Genomic DNA, 20903 nt, shown 5'->3' on the forward strand with positions numbered 1-20903 from the left:
CTACATGTTCTGTACTGCCCTGTCTGTGCCAGGATGAGCTGCTCCTTTGGATGTCAGGTGAAGGTTAGGACAGCTCCAGTTTATTTTTCTGGCACACTGTGTGCTATACAGGCCCCTGTCCTCATCATAGAAAGTGATCTACAACTTCCAGCAGCTATTCCTGACTGTTATATGTAAGAACTTTGTCTTAATTACTTATTTTTCTTAAAGGGGTTTTCCGAGACTTGTTATCTGGTGACTTATCCTCTGGATAGGTCATCAGTATCTAATCAGTGAGGGTCCGACACCCGGGACCCCAACTGTTTGAGAAGGCACCAGTGCTCCTACAAGGACTGTGGACTTCTCTCAGCTTTCCCCTAGGCATTCATTGGTTACATGGCCTGGGTGCAGCTCAGCCCCGTGATACCCAGCACAACCACTATACAATGTACGGCGCAGTGCTTGGTAAGCACAGAGAAGGCCGCGGGGCTCCCTGGAACACTTCTGCCTTCTCAAACAGCTGATCAACAGGTGTCCCAGATGTTGGACCCCCACTGACCATATAATGATGACCTATCCTGAGGATAGGTCATCAGTATAAAAGTCTTGGAAAACCCCTTTAACCATATTGTAGGGCAAATAGTGCACTTTCCCAAGGTCCACTTAGCTACAGTGTCATTTTTAACTGTACTGTATTTGCCTCCTCTGGCTATAAACAGTTGGAGCGGGGGAGGATCACTTACCCGATTGTACATGTGGGACAGAAGCCAGGAACTTGGGGAGGAGCTGGGATGGGGCCTGTTTGGTGGGAGGACAGAGGCTGGAGTGAGGATCTGGCTCACAGTAAAGCAGGCAAGGAACTAAGAGAGTCCTAGGAGGAGCAGAGTGGCTGCACACAGTAAAGCAGGCAAGGAACTAAGAGAGTCCTAGGAGGAGCAGAGTGGCTGCACACAGTAAAGCAGGCAAGGAACTAAGAGTCCTAGGAGGAGCAGAGTGGCTGCTCACAGTAAAGCAGGCAAGGAACTAAGAGAGTCCTAGGAGGAGCAGAGTGGCTGCACACAGTAAAGCAAGCAAGGAACTAAGAGAGTCCTAGGAGGAGCAGAGTGGCTGCACCGTAGTTAGAGGAGAGAGAAGGTAAGCTACTGCATCTGGAGAAAGGCTGCATCAGTGTTTTTTTGAGGCACAGAAAGGGGCGCATTTAGGGGAGCACTATTAAGAGTGTCGGGTTTAAACCGTGAAAACATTGGAAAATAACTAACATCTTTCAGGGCAGCAGGTGGGGGGGTGGGGAGCGGGTTAATGGTGACAGGACCCATTCATGAGAACTTTGCACTAGGATCACCAATGTGTTAAAACTGGCCTGGCTTTGTTGAGTTAGGATGCATACATCTTCTGTCCATGAAGAACTCAAGTGATTTCCGCTTGATGCGTCATTTACTACACGAGAGTGAACGACAAATCAATATCCATCATGTCCGTGTGCTCCTCCCAGTATAATACGGCATCCAGCGTGATGGATTTTATATAGAATGAGCAAAAGAGAGAAGAAAATTGCTGTCACCGAAGATCATTTGGTGCAAATATTAAGTTGACAACTCATTAACAGCCCAAAATGTCAAAGTCTTTAGGTCTTTAAAGTGACAATTAGCAGACTAGTGATGCCGTTTGATTAATAGGAGCTTTCAGCCAATTTAAAGTGAATAAAGTGGGAATTTAGAATGATCAAAAACTTTAAATTTTGTGGACCTATCCTCTGAATATCCTTGTGTTATATGTCAACTGGAATAAAGCTTGCGGAAAAGAGAAGGTGCTGGTCACCATTCCTTTATTCTTTACAGTTTGGAGCGGAGAATAGCCTGACCGCTGGTCAAAGTTGGGACATTGGTGATGTCTTCATATACTATTGCCTATCCTCTGAATAGGTCATCGGTATCGGATTGTGGGGGTCTGACACCCGGGACCCCCGCTGATCAGCTGTTTGAGAAGGGAGCGGCTTTCCCTAGGTCAGTGACGACACGTTCATCGGTCACGTGGCCTAGGAGCAGCTCAGCCCCATTTCTAGTGAATTAGACTTAGCACAATACCAAGCACAGCCGCTATACGTCAGGAGTCCCTGGTGTCGGACCCCCACTGATCAGATACTGATGACCTATTCAGAGAACAGGTCATCAGTATAAAGATCTTAGAAAACCTTTTGAATTGCCTTGCAGTTAAGTAAGACCACTGGTATCTACTGAAATCAATGGAGACCCACTGATACTAGTGTCACGGTGTAACACAGTGCCAATGAATTTACATTGTATTTGTCAAAAGAGGGACACCCCTACCCCACAAGCAGATTGTATCTGTTGGACCCACATTATGGCATTGTCCAGGCCACACCAGCTTCATTCAGTAATGGCAGAATATCAGCCACATCGTAAACGGCACAAAGCTTGTCCCTATATTTGAATTCACTCATCTGTTCGAAGATATTCATTTTATCTTGTGATCTAAAGTTATCTTGACTATATAGAAGATGACATCGCTGGGGTGATGGTAGTTTGCATCGCTTATCAATTTCTAAAATGAAGGGTCCACAGAGCAGGAGATCTGCCCCTGTACAGCAGTTGGGTGCCCTGACACTTCAGCTAGACTCTTGTGTCAGAGATTTTCATTCATGCCCCCTTATTTGGAAGAAGCTGGCATGGGCCAGGACCCCACTGATGTCATCTTCTGATATCACTATATGACTTGTTAAAATACGGTTTTAGCTAGATTTCTTTTTAGGCCATATTCACATAAATGTATCTGATGTTGAAATCCACAACCAATTTGCTGTAGCGACTTTTTCCCATACATGTAATATTTTTTTTTAATCTCTCCTCTAGCTTTTTCTAAAAATAAAAATAAAATAAAGGATTATGATCAAGACAGTCACTCATCTGCTGTTTCGGGATGATTGGCCTTCATCAGTGAAGAACAGAGAGAGTAGCTTAGCTGGGTGAGAGGCCTAGGTCAGGATCCGGGGATACTAGTTCTCCTTGCAGAGGAGTATTATAGGTCATGCAGTGCTCTTCTGAGGAAAAAGTATGCAAGTTAGACTACTTTCACATTAGCGTTTTCAATTCCCCAATTTAGATCCATCATAGGATCTCAATAGCGGAAGAAAACACTTCAGTTTTGTCCCCATTCATTGTCAACGGGGACAAAACTGAACTGAGCGAAACGGAGGGCACCAAATTGCATTCTGTTCGGTTGCACTCCCATCACGGACAAAATAACACTGCAGTGACACAATAGAAAACGGATCTGTCCCCTATTGACTTTCAATGGTGTTCATGACTATAGAAAACATACTACAACCGGATCCGTTCATGACGGATGCATGTAGTTGTAATATAGTAACAGAAGCGTTTTTGCAGATCCATGACGGATCCTCAAAAAACGCTAATGTAAAAGTAGCCTTAGTGCTTTTTCAAAAAGGAAAAGCAGGTTGAAACTCTGCTACTGTAACAGGGTCACTACAAAAGAGTAATCTGATATCATGTTAAAGGGATTCTGTCACCAGGTTTCACCCCTTTAAGATAAAAATATGCTTACGTTCAGGGTGCCTTCACGATTCCTAATGTGGTCTTATAAATGTAATCTGTAGGCTCATTTTGCTAAAAAAAAACGCTATTACTAAACTGTCAGTCAAAAAAATAAGGTGCCCAAGGGGATGTAAATGGATCCAAGCTGCCGGCCGTTCGTGCCCAGCGCCGCCTTTCCAGACCTCAGCGCCGCCTCATAATCTTCTGTGACGCCTCCCGCTCTCCCTCCCCCTCCTCCTGCTGTAACATCGATGTGACGCCTCCCACTCTCCCTCCCTCCCCCCTCCTCCTCCTGCTGTAACATCGATGTGATGCCTCCCACTCTCCCTCCCTCCCCCCTCCTCCTGCTGTAACATCGCTGTTACAGCAGGAGGAGGAGGGAGGGAGAGAGAGCGGGAGGCGTCACATCGCTGTTACAGCAGTAGGAGGGGGGAGGGAGAGCGGGAGGCGTCACATCGCTGTTACAGCAGGAGGAGGGGGGAGGGAGGGAGAGCGGGAGGCGTCACAGAAGATTATGAGGCGGCGCCGAGGTCGGGAAAGGGGGCGCTGGGCACGAACGGCCGGCAGCTAGGATCCATTTACATCCCCTTGGGCACCTTATTTTTTTGACTGACAGGTTAGTAATAGCGTTTTTTTAGCAAAATGAGCCTACAGATCACATTTATAAGACCACAGCGTTTGATTGCTGTAATAGCCAATAAAGACTTTTCTGTTGATTATTGAGAAGGGTATGAATAATTTTGGACTGGACACTTTTTGCTCAAATGTAAATAAAAGCTGAGAAATGTTTTTTTTTTCCCACAATAATGCTTCTTGTACATCATCTTATTATCTTTTGGGAGACACCTATGTCATTTCCCGTTAAAAAATTACCTGCTGGTTGAATAAAAGTAACTTTAAGTAAAAATTTGCCAGGGGTATGAATAATTATGGGCAGCACTGTACGTGGAATGGCCAAGAGGACTAAGCGGGTGGTCATATTTGACGTAGTAGCGAGACATCTTCCTGCAATAGTATGCCTTCTGGAAACACATGAAAAGGAATTGGGCAAAGTATGACTACCACGCTTGCTTCTCGGCGCACTCCCGGGGTGTCAGTGTTTATGTCCACGGATCCATCGATTGCTCCCCAATAGCCCATAGAATCGATAAAAAAGGTAGATTTATCTTCCTGCACTGTTATTTAGATGGCAATGCATGCATATTGGCATTTGTATATGTCCCCCCTCCCTTTTCCATGTGTATTATGTCCCATTTAGCGGACTTTATAAGCTCTAGAGCACGTCCGGTTTTGGTAACCGGTGATTTCAATGATGTCATGGATTTGGAGGAAGACAGATACTCTAAGGATCATCCCTATAAAGTAGGTAAGGATAAATCAACACCATTAAGAAGGGTCTCCCGGGAAATGACATTGACAGATATCTGGCGATACCTATACGGGGAAAAAAAAGCATTTTCCTGTTTTAGTCAGGGAAATACTGTCATGTCTAGAATAGACTTAGCTTTAGCTAACCCTGATCTTTTAGATTGCGTTATAAAAATGAAGTATGAAATTCACACGACATCTGATCATTCCCCCATTCTTATCACGATAAAAATGGGGAATGTCAAAAGGAAAACATGTCCCGTCTGCACCCATGCATATAGTATGGGATTCTTTAAAAGCGTTCTTGCGCGGGGTATACATAGCCAAAATTAATGGGAAAAAGAAAGAATATGCCGCAAAAGAACTTGCTCTTAAAAAAAGGGTGCAGTATTTACAGGGAGAATTACTTAATAATAACTTTACTGTACAATCAGATTAGAATATATGAAATAGCACAACATAAGGTCTTTTTCACAGGAGCTAAATACTTTTCGCAAGCTGGGAAACCAGGAAACCTCTTGTCACTTTTGATCCAAAACCAAAAAAAGAAAAACAGGATAAAAAATATAAAAAGTGGATGTGGAGAGATACTCTCGTCCCTGGAGGATATCGAGCTTGAATTTGTCGAGTATTATAAAATCTTGTATGCTAATAATAGAAACCAGCAGGAAGGAGAAGCTGAAAGGTTCTTGGAGAATAGCAACCTCCCTAAATTAACAGAGCAGGAGCGCAAAATACTAAACCGACCTATAGAACTAAAGGAAGTATTCGAGGCTCTTGGGACTATTCAGGGAAACTCCTCCCCAGGCACTGATGGGCTCCCGTTTGAAATTTATCGCCAACATGGGGATGTAATCCTGCCAATGCTATTACAGGTCTTAAATAATACCTATCAGACTAGTCAGTTACCCGCATCTCTATCTGAGGCAGTAATTACACTTATTCTAAAAAAGGGTAAGGATGAGAGAGAGATCGGTGCTTATCGCCCGATCTCCCTCCTAAATACAGACTATAAAATCTGCGCAAAAATATTTGCTAATAGACTAAAGGGGGTAATTGACAGGTTAATTAATCCAGACCAGACCGGATTTATACCCAAGAGATTAGTACAATCTAGCATACGTAGAGCCTTTTTAAACATCCAGGTCGATCAGGGGGGTGGGTCCCACTCCATCCTGTCATTAGATGCTGAGAAGGCGTTTGACAGGGTGAAGTAGGAATTTCTCTGGAAAGTAATGTACTTTATTAAATGGATTCAGATCTTATATAATCATCCCAAGGCCAGAATTAACATTAACGGGGTATGGTCAGAACAAGTGGAGCTATATAGGGGAACAAGACAGGGATGCCCCCTTTCACCCTTACTGGTCGCCTTATTCATAGAACCATTAGCTGCTAAAATTAGGTTGGATGATGGGATTTCTGGCTTTGGTATGAATGGGACCTCTGATAAGATAAGTATGTACGCAGATGACATTCTTGTCTTCCTGGAAATCCCAATATCGCAGCTGCCTTATCTTATGGAGCTAATAAATAAGTTTAGTGATATTTCGGGATATAAAGTCAACTGGGTAAAATCAGTACTGCTACCATTGGGCCAGAAAAATCCATTGAATCCCCTAGGTATTAAGGTATTAAAATCTACGGAATTTATGGACTATTTGGGTATAAAGCTAAGCGCAAGCATATTAGATTTTGTAAGATTGAATGTCAGTCCTTTGATGTCTAGAAGTAAAAGTAAAATTGGTGTTTGGCAGAAGCTATCTGTGGGACGGGTGGACAGAATTGCATTAATAAAGATGATTTTGCTTCCCCAGATTTTGTATATTTTGGCATCATGTCCAGTTCGGATTGAGGATTACTTCTTCAACCATCTGGAACAATTGCTGAACGACTTAATCTGGGGAAGAAAAAGGGTAAAACTTAAGCAAAAATATCTCTGTTTGGCGGAAGAGGACTGTGGTTTATCGGTTCCGTTTTTTCTGGGATATTACTTGGCTGCTCAAGTTCAGTGGATAAAGTCAGGGGGAAACAATATAAAATAATTTTTGGAATGGGGCTTCAATGGCCCTAAATATGGTATATTTAGTTTATTGGAGACAGGTTTTTATTAAAAAATAAAGGTAAAAAATGCCCAATTTGCCAAATGGTAGATTTGGTTTGGGGAAAGACTAAAAAAAAATTTGGGAATTTTTAACACTTTACATTTTTCACCTTTGTGGAGCAATAGCAACATTGTAGAATTCCAATCAATTACGGATTTTAAAAATTGGGTAAACCACGTCATTATTTATGCTTCACTATTAGTAAAAAACGGGATAATAAGAACAATAAAAGAATTATGCCCCGGAATTAGTATAGACTTAATGAGTCAATATCGGTATTATCAATCAAAACACGCTTTTTGAAGCTACACAAAATAGGGATTACTTTATCACAATAAATCACAAATTTACTGATTTCTGTATTAAACACGTGACAACAAAGGTGACCATTTCTCAGGTGTATAGGATAATCGACCAACAGTAGTGACCACCGAGATAACCACCTTGGGGGGGGGGGGGGGATAGGGGTGATAAGTTTGGATTGACAGTGGGAGAACGAGTTTAATGTAACATGGGAGAGAACAGGAAGATCTGCTAATGTTTTAATATGATTACAGACTATGTATTGGATTTCTATTCCATTATTTGTATAAAGTGATATATAAGGTATTATGCACAGGGTTAATAGTGGCTCACCCTTATGAAAACCAGGTCAGGTGCTCTCACTAAAGTGTGGTTCACCCAAACCACAATGGCAAGTAAGAAATTGTATATAATATATAGTGGGCACTCAATAACTGGCGCTACACATCAGGTCCATCTAGTTATAATCACAGTACATTTATTCAACAATTATTACAATACAGTAAATATTACGGTCTATCAATAGATTCCAGATATGCGAATGTGTATGATAAAAATCCTGTAAAACTGCTCATTAAAATTCACATGTATAAATATAGGCGCTGAACTTAGCGCTTCAGAGAGTCTCAATCGTATAGCTCACTGCTAGGGAGTATAGTCCTCAGTCTCACTGAGTGTCGATGATAGGTTATTACTCACTCTTTGATGTCCGGCTGGCTTGTCTCTGCCTGTGGCGGCGTCCCACCACAGGTCAGTGCACTCACCCGACTTCCTTGCTGTATTATGGAGTGTCCTCCAATATTAAGTTTCCACGATACCGCTGCGGTAGTTGGCCACCTCCTCGTAGCTTACAGCTGTATGTCCCCACGTGTTGCTGGCGTCCTGCGTATTACCAGCGTTCCACGTGATCAGCACGTCAAGGTATCCTTGTTCATTAATTGGTTTAGGGTTCCTGTAGAAAATCGGGGGTGGTGTCAAACAGCCGTCTATGCGGTTTTGTCCGTAGCTGATCAGCTGATGTTTCCGATATAGTGAGGTGTCTTTTCAATATAAGGATCTCATCCGCTATACGCGTTTCAAGGTCTCAGACCTCTTCCTCAGTAGCTAGTTATGAGATCCTCCATTGCTTCCTTATATACCCAAACGGGTTACACCTCTTTTACTTGATCAAAGTTCATTATAAGATCTGGTTTGGATTAAAGTGGTTTTCGGATCTTTCATTATATTACTCAGCTGATATTGTCGCTCCTTAGTCAGCTTATAGATTGATAATCTGAATATACTTCCAACAGACCTTATTAACTGCGATATATATCTTCATAACAATAGATTTTAATAAAATTTACAATAAACATTTCATGCGAAAATTTTCATGCGAGAAAAAAAAATTCCATGCGAAAATTTTCCATGCGAAAAAAGGCAAGCGAAAATCTTGCGAAAACTTTTCTCGAAAATTCATAAAATTATAAAATTATTCCAATTTTTATCCAATTTTCATATAAGACTCTCTTCTATGCATAGTACTAAAATCTCATTAAAATAATAATTTTACTAAAAGTAATCTGGATTCCTATGTAGTTCATATTGATAATGACTCTCAGAGAATACATCAAACGAGGAACCAATATTCATCTCACAACAGCAGAGGGACATATGTAGGGAATTATCACAAACACCAGCACAATCAAAACTTAGAAACCAGAAGACACGAAGAGGAAAGAGAAGGAAGGGAAAGGACAAATCACAGGAGACACTAATAGAGGAGGATAGCTCCATAATAAATTTAAGTTCAGTCACCCTTACTAAGGCACAACACACGTTGTTAAACAAAGGATTGAAATTCGCACCTACGGCACCATTAAGTAAATTTGACACTTATATAGGGGTAGAAAAGTTTATACGTAAACTATGCCTAAAAAAATATTTTTTGAAGAACCCCATAATTACAACAGGGGAAGCACAAGGGACATATGTGCACACGGATCTTAAATTAAAAAGTAAATCATACCCAAGACACGAAATGGGACAAGACATTGTCACTTTCAAAAAAAGCGTGGAGGCAGACATAAGGAAAATTAAAAGGGAACCAAGAAGATTTAATAATCTAAAACCACATGAAATTCATGCAATCAAACAATTGCAACAAAATGATAATATAACTGTGCGCCCAGCTGACAAAGGGGTGGCGATCGTGATTTTGGACACATGTAAATATGATGGGGAATGTAGAAGACAACTAGGAGACATAGAAACATATTTAAAACTACAAAAGGATCCAGTGACAGAATTTGTGGAATCTTTGGAATTATATGTAGAACAAGGCCGTGTAAAAAGATTTCTAAATGAACATGAATCCAAATTTATTATGGGTACACCTAAACGTATGCCTGTTTTCTACACTATACCAAAGGTCCACAAAAATCCACTGGACCCTCCGGGGAGACCTATCATCTCCGGGATAGGATCATATACATCCAACTTGTCCCAATATTTAGACAGATTACTACAACCTGTAGTGAGGAAGACATTCGCTTATATTAGGGATACAACGCAGGTAGTTCAGATCATTGAGAACCTTAATTATGAACCGAATTGGATCCTTGGGACCCTTGACGTCAATTCCCTATACACCACAGGCTTTGACACAACAATTGACGTCATATGGGGAATACTTACCGGATCAAATAGAATACATAGCGAAGGGGGTACAACATATTTTAACCCATAATTATTTTGTATATGATTCTGACTTCTTTCTCCAGATGAGGGGCACCACCATGGGCACCAGGTTCGCCCCCAGTTATGCCAACCTGTTTATGGCACAATGGGAGGATCAATATATAGCACCCAGACTGGGGACGGACCTGGTGCTATGGCGAAGATTTATTGATGACGTGCTCTTCATCTGGCGGGGAACAGAGGAACATTTAGTATCATTCCTCGACTATATAAATCAGAATGAGAACAATATCAAATTCAGTTCAAAAGTTGATAAAAAAACAAATAGAATTTTTGGATCTGACTATCATAGTGGAAGATGACAAGTTGATCTGTCAAACATACCAAAAGGAGATAGCTAGAAATAGCTATATCCTTTACACAAGCTGCCATCTCCCAAGATGGCTGCTGAATATCCCTAAGGGACAATTTAGGAGGTTACGGCGTAATTGTACGAAAGAAGAGGACTACATTAAAGAAGCTATGTCCATGAAGGAACAGTTTTTGACAAAAAAATATCCTTTAAAACAGGTCGAGAAATCCTTAGAAGAAGTGAAAAATATGGATAGGAAAATGTTTTTTGAGGAAAAAAGAGAGCCTAGAATAGGAATTGACCCCAAAATAGGAGATCTAATGAGGATTATTTTACCCTTTAGTGCACAATATAGGAAGATTGAAGCCATTATTCACAATCGTTGGCATCATATCACAAATGACAAAGTGATAGGACCATATCTAACTAACGGCCCACAAGTAGTGTACACAAGAGCACCTAATCTGGCCCTTAAAATAGCACCGACTGTTAAAAATAAAAAGAACAATACCCCAAAAAAATTTTTTTATCTAAAGGGATTTTATAGGTGCAATACTTGCAGTAATTGCAAAAATACTAAATTTCCGAAAAAAACAAATATAGTCTCCTCTACATCTAATACATTTACGTATGAAATCGATACATTCCTATCATGTAATACATCAAATGTCCTGTACCTAATTGAGTGCCCCTGTAAAAAACAATATATAGGGAGAACAAAAAGGTTACTAAAGGTCAGGATTGCAGAACATATGACTAAGATCAGAACAGGATATGAGAAACACTCATTGTCTAAACATTTTAAATATTACCATAACCAAGACCCATCCCAACTAAGATTTATGGCCTTTGAAAAAATAGATAAACATTGGAGGGGAGGGGATCATATCTCCAATATGTCAAGACAGGAAGCGAGACGTATATACGATTTTAATACCCTGTTACCTGAAGGTCTTAATGCAGATTTTGAAATATTCGGTTTCCTGTAAATAGGAGGAAACTTCGGGGTGGGTGCCCCCTGCGGATGAGACATCGGCGTTGTAGCTGTATTATCAGCACTCCGATCTCTCCTTCGCTAGGGGCCCCCACCTCCATACATCATTATCAATATGAACTACATAGGAATCCAGATTACTTTTAAATTATTATTTTAATGAGATTTTAGTACTATGCATAGAAGAGAGTCTTATATGAAAATTGGATAAAAATTGGAATAATTTTATAATTTTATGAATTTTCGAGAAAAGTTTTCGCAAGATTTTCGCTTGCCTTTTTTCGCATGGAAATTTTTTTTCCTCGCATGAAAATTTTCGCATGAAATGTTTATTGTAAATTTTATTAAAATCTATTGTTATGAAGATATATATCGCAGTTAATAAGGTCTGTTGGAAGTATATTCAGATTATCAATCTATAAGCTGACTAAGGAGCGACAATATCAGCTGAGTAATATAATGAAAGATCCGAAAACCACTTTAATCCAAACCAGATCTTATAATGAACTTTGATCAAGTAAAAGAGGTGTAACCCGTTTGGGTATATAAGGAAGCAATGGAGGATCTCATAACTAGCTACTGAGGAAGAGGTCTGAGACCTTGAAACGCGTATAGCGGATGAGATCCTTATATTGAAAAGACACCTCACTATATCGGAAACATCAGCTGATCAGCTACGGACAAAACCGCATAGACGGCTGTTTGACACCACCCCCGATTCTCTACAGGAACCCTAAACCAATTAATGAACAAGGATACCTTGACGTCCTGATCACGTGGAACGCTGGTAATACGCAGGACGCCAGCAACACGTGGGGACATACAGCTGTAAGCTACGAGGAGGTGGCCAACTACCGCAGCGGTATCGTGGAAACTTAATATTGGAGGACACTCCATAATACAGCAAGGAAGTCGGGTGAGTGCACTGACCTGTGGTGGGACGCCGCCACAGGCAGAGACAAGCCAGCCGGACATCAAAGAGTGAGTAATAACCTATCATCGACACTCAGTGAGACTGAGGACTATACTCCCTAGCAGTGAGCTATACGATTGAGACTCTCTGAAGCGCTAAGTTCAGCGCCTATATTTTATACATGTGAATTTTAATGAGCAGTTTTACAGGATTTTTATCATACACATTCGCATATCTGGACTCTATTGATAGACCGTAATATTTACCATATTTACTGTATTGTAATTATTGTTGAATAAATGTACTGTGATTATAACTAGATGGACCTGATGTGTAGCGCCAGTTATTGAGTGCCCACTATATATTATATACAATATAAGGTATTATGTCTGCCATGTTTGCCGAATTCGCATTGATGCATTTGGACTCGGTACTGTCAAATTCTCTCTTTGTCATCTTGTGTTATAAAATTGAATAAACACATTTATATTTAAAAAAATATAAAAAAAAAAAAACCATCACTCCCATACTTTTTAAATATTTTAAAGTTTTTATCCCAGACAGCAAATGGCAAAACGGAAAAAAAATGAAAATGACCGATTTCCCGTTTTTTGGTCGCTTCTCCCTAAATAAAAAGTGATCAAACAGTCATAAACACCCCAAAATGGTATCACTGAAAAGTACAGCTCTCCCTGCAAAAAAAATTTGTCCTAATGAAGCTCTGTACACAGAACTCCAAATAAATTATAGGGGTCAGAAAAAAAATTAAAGTTATGGCCTCGGAAAGGCAGGGAGTGAAAAACAAAAACCCCTTCAGGGGTGAAGGGGTTAAACTCTCTTACAATAATGAAACCTTTCTCATATATCATTATGGTAACTTGTTTATAGAGACATCTTATTACGGTATACATGTGACATTAATATGTCTTATAGACACGCCTTATTACGGTATACATGTCAAATGCATATGCTTTAAAGACACATCGTATTACGGTATGCATGTCACATTTATATGTTTTATAGACGCATCTTATTACGGTATACATGTCACATGTATATGTCTTATAGACACATCTTATGACGGTATACATGTCACATGTATATGTCTTATAGACACATCTTATGACGGTATACATGTCACATGTATATGTCTTATAGACACACCGTATTACGGTATACATGTCACATTTATGTCTTATAGGCACATGTTATTATGGTATACATGAGAAATTTATACGGTATGTCTTATAGACACAGCTTATTACGGTAAACATGTCACATTTATATGTCTTTTAAGCACATCTTATTACAGTAAACATGTACCACAGTTTCTGTTATAAAATAATAGGGTTCATTATTCTGTTGAGAGTCTCAGGATAAGAACTGGAAATACATTTTCCCACAATATGGGCCATTCTCCACCATAGAATATTCTTTACTGGTTTGTTGTAAAATCCCTGGCTTGTCTCTCGTCTGCTGCAAGCGGTTTCCAAATATAGGTCACGGTGTCAGGGTTAAAGGAAATCTAATTACGAATTCAGGTGGTTTTCTCCTAGATGTAATGCAGCGTTGTTTGCATAGTTGAGTATGTTCAGCCATTACTAAAAAGTGCCATCAAGATTATAATAATTATATAATAATACTAATAATAGCAGCCTATTTTTACATAGCGCCAACATATTTTGCAGCCCTCTACAGGGGGGGCCGTAAACATATTAATGATGAATGGACATTTACTAAGAAACACCCTCCCCAGTCCTACTAGTAAAGGATCAGTTTGGCTTATATTAACATCTGCAAATGGCCCTAATACCCAGACCACACCGGATTCCTAGGGTGTTGATCTAGGGCCAGTTCAGTGGAACCCCAGGAGGTTCATGTATCGTGCCCATATTGCTGCCTATAATAGTACATCAAACAATCGAGCAAATACCAGAGTATTACTTTATAGTATTTCAGTTTTTTATGAACATTTTATGAAAAAAAATTCTATTGCGGCAGCCATTGTTGCCGGATCTAATATCAGTTTGATGTTATCATGTTTTAATTATTTTCTTCTCAGCGGCTGGCAGCCACAACAGGAAAATGAACAAGGTTTGGCGTCATGTTAAAGTCACAGCCTGTTCGATGACAAGAAGCTCTACTCTGTAATATACAGCAGGAGATACTGGGGGAGATTGATCAACACTGCTGTAAAGAAAAACTCTTAGTTGCCCATAGCAACCAATCAGATCCCACCTTTCATTTTCCAAAGGAGCTCTGAAAAATGAAAGGTGGAGTCTGATTGGTTGTTATGGGCAACTAAGCCAGTACTACTTTACACCGGGCATGATAAATCTCCCCCACTGTGTGTGCCGCCATAGAAGTCTGATGGAGCACACCAATCTTATCCAGCAACAAAAAAAACTCTGTATGCCTCTCCTCGGTATGAAATTGCCATACAGAGGTCCCATAGACTTCTCTGGGTGTCATTCAAAGGTTGTACTGAGACATAATATCATAAAATGCATGTATGCAGGAGGCCATAATAATATATGGCATTTTTTTATTTTTTGTTAAAGGGGTTATCCCAAGGCTAATGTAAAAAATTAAAATCACACAGCATATATGACATGACAATCTCTTTCTAACAAAGCTAGAACCAGCCCTGTACCTCACATGGATATCCATATTCATGGCTCTGCTAGATTTATGTCAAGCTCTCCATGCTCTCCCTATCACAGCTCAGGGGGGTGTCTCAGCTCTCCCTATCACAGCTCAGGGGGCGTGTCTCAGCTCTCCCTATCACAACTCAGGAGGCAGTTGAGGGATGAAACTGAGCATGTGCGACCACCTCAGTGAGCAGGACAAAGAAATAAGAAAAAGAACAAACAGCGGATGACGCTATACAGATACATTTTAGTGAGTAACTCTGGCTATACCAAATTTTTAATTACATGCAATTATAAAAGTATTTTGATCCAGGTGCTGGTTTGAAAACTGTATTTTTTTCATGGGACAACCCCTTTAAATCTTTTTTTATTAACCGTAAAGTAAAGAGAGCAATTACATTTATGTCATTTTTTGCATTTTGGGTGGAAATCCTTTGCCTAAAAATGCCTCAGACATCAGTAGTCTCCTGCACCACTGCAGATATGTGAATGCGGTTGCACTAGCAAGACAAGGACTTTTATGTTCAGTGTTATGCGATTCATGGCTGTTACACTGGGGCTTCACAGCTTGTGCAACCAAAGATCGCAATATCACAATGCTACATGGCATCATAATGGAGGTGAATGTGGTCATGTTGCGAAATGCAAAATCCAAAGCTGCTGGACTTCTGGCCACTTGCGCGTTTCGGTAACTTGTGGGTCACAATCATTATGCTGTGATGTAGCATCAGGATATTATGATCTTTGGCCACTGAGAAGCCTTTGGAGTCAAATTTTTTTTATGATTGCGTTTAACGTATTTTTGGCTCAAAATCATATTTTCAATGAGCCTTTATTAAAAATATTGAGCTGCACAGTTTCAAAGGCTTAACTGTTTTTCTAACTGTGTGACTGGTACTTTCACTTTGTCCTGGTCATCTAAATTACCCTTATTTCTAAACTACTGAGAGGTCATAAACACTTATTTAAGCCACAATCTTATCAGTAAGATAAGGATTGAGCTATAATGAGTGTTTATGATATGAGAGAGCAGAGATAAGAAGTCTGTCTGCTCCTCAGATGACGGAAAGGACAAAAAATCCACAGGCAGCTAGTAGAGCATGTCAGCTCTGTACAGAAAAAAGGATTCCATATTGTTAATAAAGTAATAAAAAAATGCCGCCAAAGGTGTACATAGCCTTTAAAACAGGACCTGTCTCCTCCCTTGACATGTCTGTTTCAGTAACTGCTTTTCTTTCCCTATGTAATAACAATGCTATTATTCCTGCTAGTAGTTTACAAATGAGTTGCCAGCAGCCTGCGATGAGGGTCCAGCTGGGTGTTACCAGTCAGGGATGTGTCGCTGCACAGTGTGACTCTGGCAGCACTGATTGGATAGTGTCAGATTTTGCAGCACCCCACTCAGTCAGATGTTTATTGCAGACTGCTTGTAATTCACTTGTAACTTCTAGTAGGAATAACATAACCTACAGTCATAAGAATAGATGCTGCAGAACTGTTATTACATGGGGAATGCAAATAGTTACTAAAACAGACATGTCAGGAGAGGTGACAGCTCCTCTTTGACCCCTTAAGGACCATTGCCATACATGTATGGCAGAAGTCTAGGGTTTAAACATGGAACCTGCTGAGCCTCTGATCAGGTGCCATGGCGGCCTGGTTTCTGCTGTTTCACAAAGCACCCAGAGGCATTGTCTGTGATCAGTGTTACTGTCTATCACAGACATTTAATCTTCAGAATCTGTGGTCAGTTGTCACCACATCATCTGAGAAACTTTTCCCCAGAAGAGCTGCTCTCCTCAGGTCAGAACAGCTCCCCCGCGTGACTATCAGGGTAGCCGTACATCAACTGTGGTATCCTCGAGCCTTAGGCCTAGTTCACACTTCAGTGTTTTGGTCAGTGATTGTGAGCCAAAACCAATAGTGCAGCCTTCACATATATAAGGGAAAGATCTGCACCTTTTCTGTCTTTAGACCTGCACCTGGTTTTGGCTCACAATCACTGATGGAAATCACTGATCAAACACTGAAGTGTGAGCTATGTAGGGCTAGGGCTACACGGCGACACTGGTCGCGGCCAGGATCGCTGAGCAGAGGTGATCCCATGGAAATGAATGGTATGGCCACGACTTGGAAGGATCCAAGGCTACCACAGCAATAGTTCCTATGGAGCCCCCAGTAGATAAATAGAATATGTCCAATAATAGCAGATACATATACATATCTGTGTATCTGTAGTAATATTATTTTGCCTGCTATTAACACCAGTAATTTCTAAATCAGGATCACAAATGAGTGGTTTACACACTGGGTGTTATTGTCTTGTATATTGACCAAAAAGTTTCTATGACTCACAAAATGAACATTATAAATATCACAAACTGAGCCCCGTATATAGCCTCATTACTGGCGTCATTTCTAAATAGAAACTGGACGCCTAAAACAGGGCTCTGAGATGTCCTGCACAACATGCCCATTCATTTCAGCCCAGACAGTCATATATTGTATATCAATAACCAGCGCCCCTTCTGTTTTAAGTGAGAAAGAATAATGGGCTTAAGGTAGAAAGCCATCGCCACTTCTTTCATGTGTTAATGAGAAATAAGAAAGAACTTAAAATATAAAACTTAGAGGCTGTCTGGCCTATATAGAGCTATATATATATATATATATATATATATATATATATATTGACCAGACAGCCTCTAAGTTTTATTTAGTTCTTTTTAATTGCTCTTTAGCACAGGAAAGAAGTGGTGATGGCATACTGAACAGTAGTCTGCCCTCTGCTGGTGGAACTGCAGAATGTCTTCTTAAGATAAGATAATGGAGGTACAAAGTCTGTAACTTCTTTCCATACATGAATCTCCTTCTTGAATAATGTCATAAAGCAAAAGTACAAAACCAACTATAAGTTAGGGCAGGTTCGCATTCGTGTTATGGAATTCCGTTATAACAGAGTTATAACAGAGTTATAACCGAATATAACCGAATTTTAGGATGGAATGTAATATGGAACCCTTTAAGAGGCATTCCTTTTAGCTCAGTCCTAATAAATGTCTATGGCCACAAAAAACAGTTCTATTTTGTTTCGTTATACATGTCCTGTCGACAAGACTATTTTTTCCATCATGCATATGTCTAGCTAGGAATGCACACTTCTATATAGTGGTTGAAAGTAGAGCGCAAAATTCTTGTACACTAGCTACCCACTGATCGCTATAATTGCTTATAGGCAGGATTTGCATCTCGGCAGCCTGTAGGCACAAATTGGTGCCTTAGACTCTGCCCACCAAGCAGTCCACAACCCACACCACCCAACTTTTTAAAAGGCCAAAGACCTAATGTTCCCATAGGTAAATCCATCCCTCACTACATCTATTTGTACATATGTAATTTACCATAGCTGATTTATTGTGTCGAGACCTAAAGTGTTGTAAGTGGAGGGAGTATAGGAAGCGAGGCAGGTCCATTATATAGTGCTGGAATATTGATGAATACTGGTTTATTGCTGTTGGGAAACAACATCTTATGGGAATTTCTTATTCTGCTTCCTCTTAGGTCATGGATTGTACAATGCCGGTGATCGGTGAACACCAAGCGGAGGATCGACAACTAATAGCTGATTTGGTCATAAGCAAAATGAATTATGCTCTGTCGAAAAATCCAATTCCCTCCCCGCAGAGACCAACGGCAACTACGCAGCCACAGGTAGACATGCACTGTGTAATAAATAACATAACAAAAGTCTAACATGTCATAGACTTGTTAAATAGTACCTTATGGGGGAGATTTATCAAAACTGGTGTCCAGGAAAAGTGGCTTAGTTGCCCATAGCAACCAATCAGATTCCACCTTTTATTTTCCAAAGGAGCTCTGAGAAATGAAAGGTGGAATCTGACTGGTTGAAAGGGGCAACTCAGCCACTGTTCCTTGACACCAGTTTTGATAACTCTGCTCCAATGCATTACTCAGAGCAAATAGAAATGATCCTAGGCTGGTGTGAATTCCAGCAGGCTGTTCTGGCAGACAATGCTGGGAATCGGCCAGACAAAAATGGCAGTTTGCAGCAGTTTGTGTCCGTCCGATTCTCCACATTGTCTGCCAGAATGTGTCCGGATCTCCACCGGACCCCATTATACTTAATGGAGTCAGTGGGCATTCCGTCTGTATCCAGCAGTGCCAGATCCGGAGAATTTCAGCCTGCCAGAATTCACACTAAAACTAATCTTAGTATTTACTTACTATGCCTTATATCAAGCTAATGGTTTAGTATTTTGGGAAATAATGTGCCTTATTTTAAGGAAATGTGCCCAGTTTGTAATTATAATATATAAACCATACATTTGGTCCTTTGAAAAATGCAACTGGCTTCATACATCCACATTAGAAGACTGTTCATTCATTTAGGCATGCAATTAAACACACTACTCACAAAAAGGGATATTTGGCTTGTGGGTGAAATTCCAGGATGAACCTAAAATGCCCTCTAACCTTTACAGATGAACTTAATGTGACCGTCTCTAAACTTTTGAATGCACATATCCAACTGTTCAATGTTTCAGTACTTTTTGCACAACTTGCTGTTCTCTAACAAGTAGCTTAACAGCAAAATTCACAGCAGGTGTTTGACCCATGAATCGCCCAATAAATTTCCCAGTTCAGTTAAAATTGGTATTCAAACAGTCCTCCTCATAATGCTGTTCACATTTTGACATCATGAGACCAAGACAACACCTAACAATTGATCACAGTAACTCGCCATTGCAAGGCTTCAAGCAGGATGTTCTCAGACGGAAGTGGCCACTGAACTTAGAGTGTCACAGAGTGTCATCAGCAGGTTGCAACAGAGATACATAGGGACTGGAAGAGTCACAGAAAGTTATAGGAGTGGACGTCCTTTGGTACATCCCACACTGATGACCTCTTCATTGTGAACAATGCCCTGCAGAACCGGATTATGAATGTCACACAACTTTAGGTACTTTTAAGGGAGGTGAGAGGCATCCAAGTGTCACATCAGGCAATTTGAAACTGTTTACATCAGCGTGGTCTGCGTGCTAGGCGACCTGACCACACCACCAGGCACAGGCGTCATCATCCTACATGGGCCAGGGAGTATATACGCTGGAAGAGGGACCAGTAGGCCTCAGTGTTGTTCAGTTATGAAAGTCGATTAACGCTGAGCAGAAATGATGGCCACCAACGATGTTGGAGACGTCAATGAGAGCGCTATGCATCAGCCATTGTGGTCACCAGACGAGCCTTTGGTGGTGGTGGTGTTACAATGTGGACAGGTATGTCTAGTCAATACAGAACTGCCCTACACTTTGTGAATGGTACAGTGAGAAGCCCATACTACTTGAATAACGTTAATCCAGTCATTGTGCCTCTGTATGAACAACACAAGCCTAATTTCATCTTCCTTGACGACAGTGAGCCAGCTCATCGAGGTCCCATCATTCGGGAACGGCTGCTAAAGACTGAGGTACCTCAAATGGAGTGGCCTGCATTTTCTCCAGCCTTGAATCCCATTGCCTACCTATGGGATTAGCTTAGTTGCCATATAGAGGCTAGTAACTCTGTACCCCAGAACCTCAATAACTTGAGGGCTACCCTTCAAGAAGAGTGGGATGCCATGCCTCAGCAGACAATAAGTCAACTTGTGAACAGCATAAGACGTCGTTGTCAAGCTCTAATTGATACTCAAGGCCACATGACAAGTTATTGAGACATTTAAATTTGTGTGTGTATACCCACCACTGTTGGCTTTTGTTTCAATAAATTATTTGAGGTTAGGAAATCACCATTGCATGCTTCTACCTAAATGCCCTACTTTCATGATATAATATCACTGTAACGTGAACTTTTAGCATTTTCCATAAATATCACCCGAAAGCCAAATATCCCTATATCCCTAACTTTTTGTGAGTTATGTATATTCTGTAGCACTAAAGTCAAAGGGGAAATTAACACTTAAAAAAAAA

The 20903-nt window shown here is 40.5% G+C and overlaps 1 protein-coding gene across 2 annotated transcripts in view; it reads left to right on the top strand.

Annotated features, from left to right (window-relative positions):
- LOC122943622 (synapsin-2-like) overlaps positions 1-20903 on the top strand; it is a 294778-nt gene that overhangs the window by 251877 nt on the left and 21998 nt on the right. For both annotated transcript variants that reach the window (XM_044301506.1, XM_044301505.1), the window contains exon 10: positions 18478-18627. In XM_044301506.1, the coding sequence (XP_044157441.1) occupies positions 18478-18627 (150 nt within the window). The remainder of the gene's footprint in view (positions 1-18477; positions 18628-20903) is intronic.

This window comes from Bufo gargarizans, chromosome 7 (genome assembly GCF_014858855.1).
Source record: "Bufo gargarizans isolate SCDJY-AF-19 chromosome 7, ASM1485885v1, whole genome shotgun sequence".
Classification (NCBI taxonomy): Eukaryota; Metazoa; Chordata; class Amphibia; order Anura; family Bufonidae; genus Bufo; species Bufo gargarizans.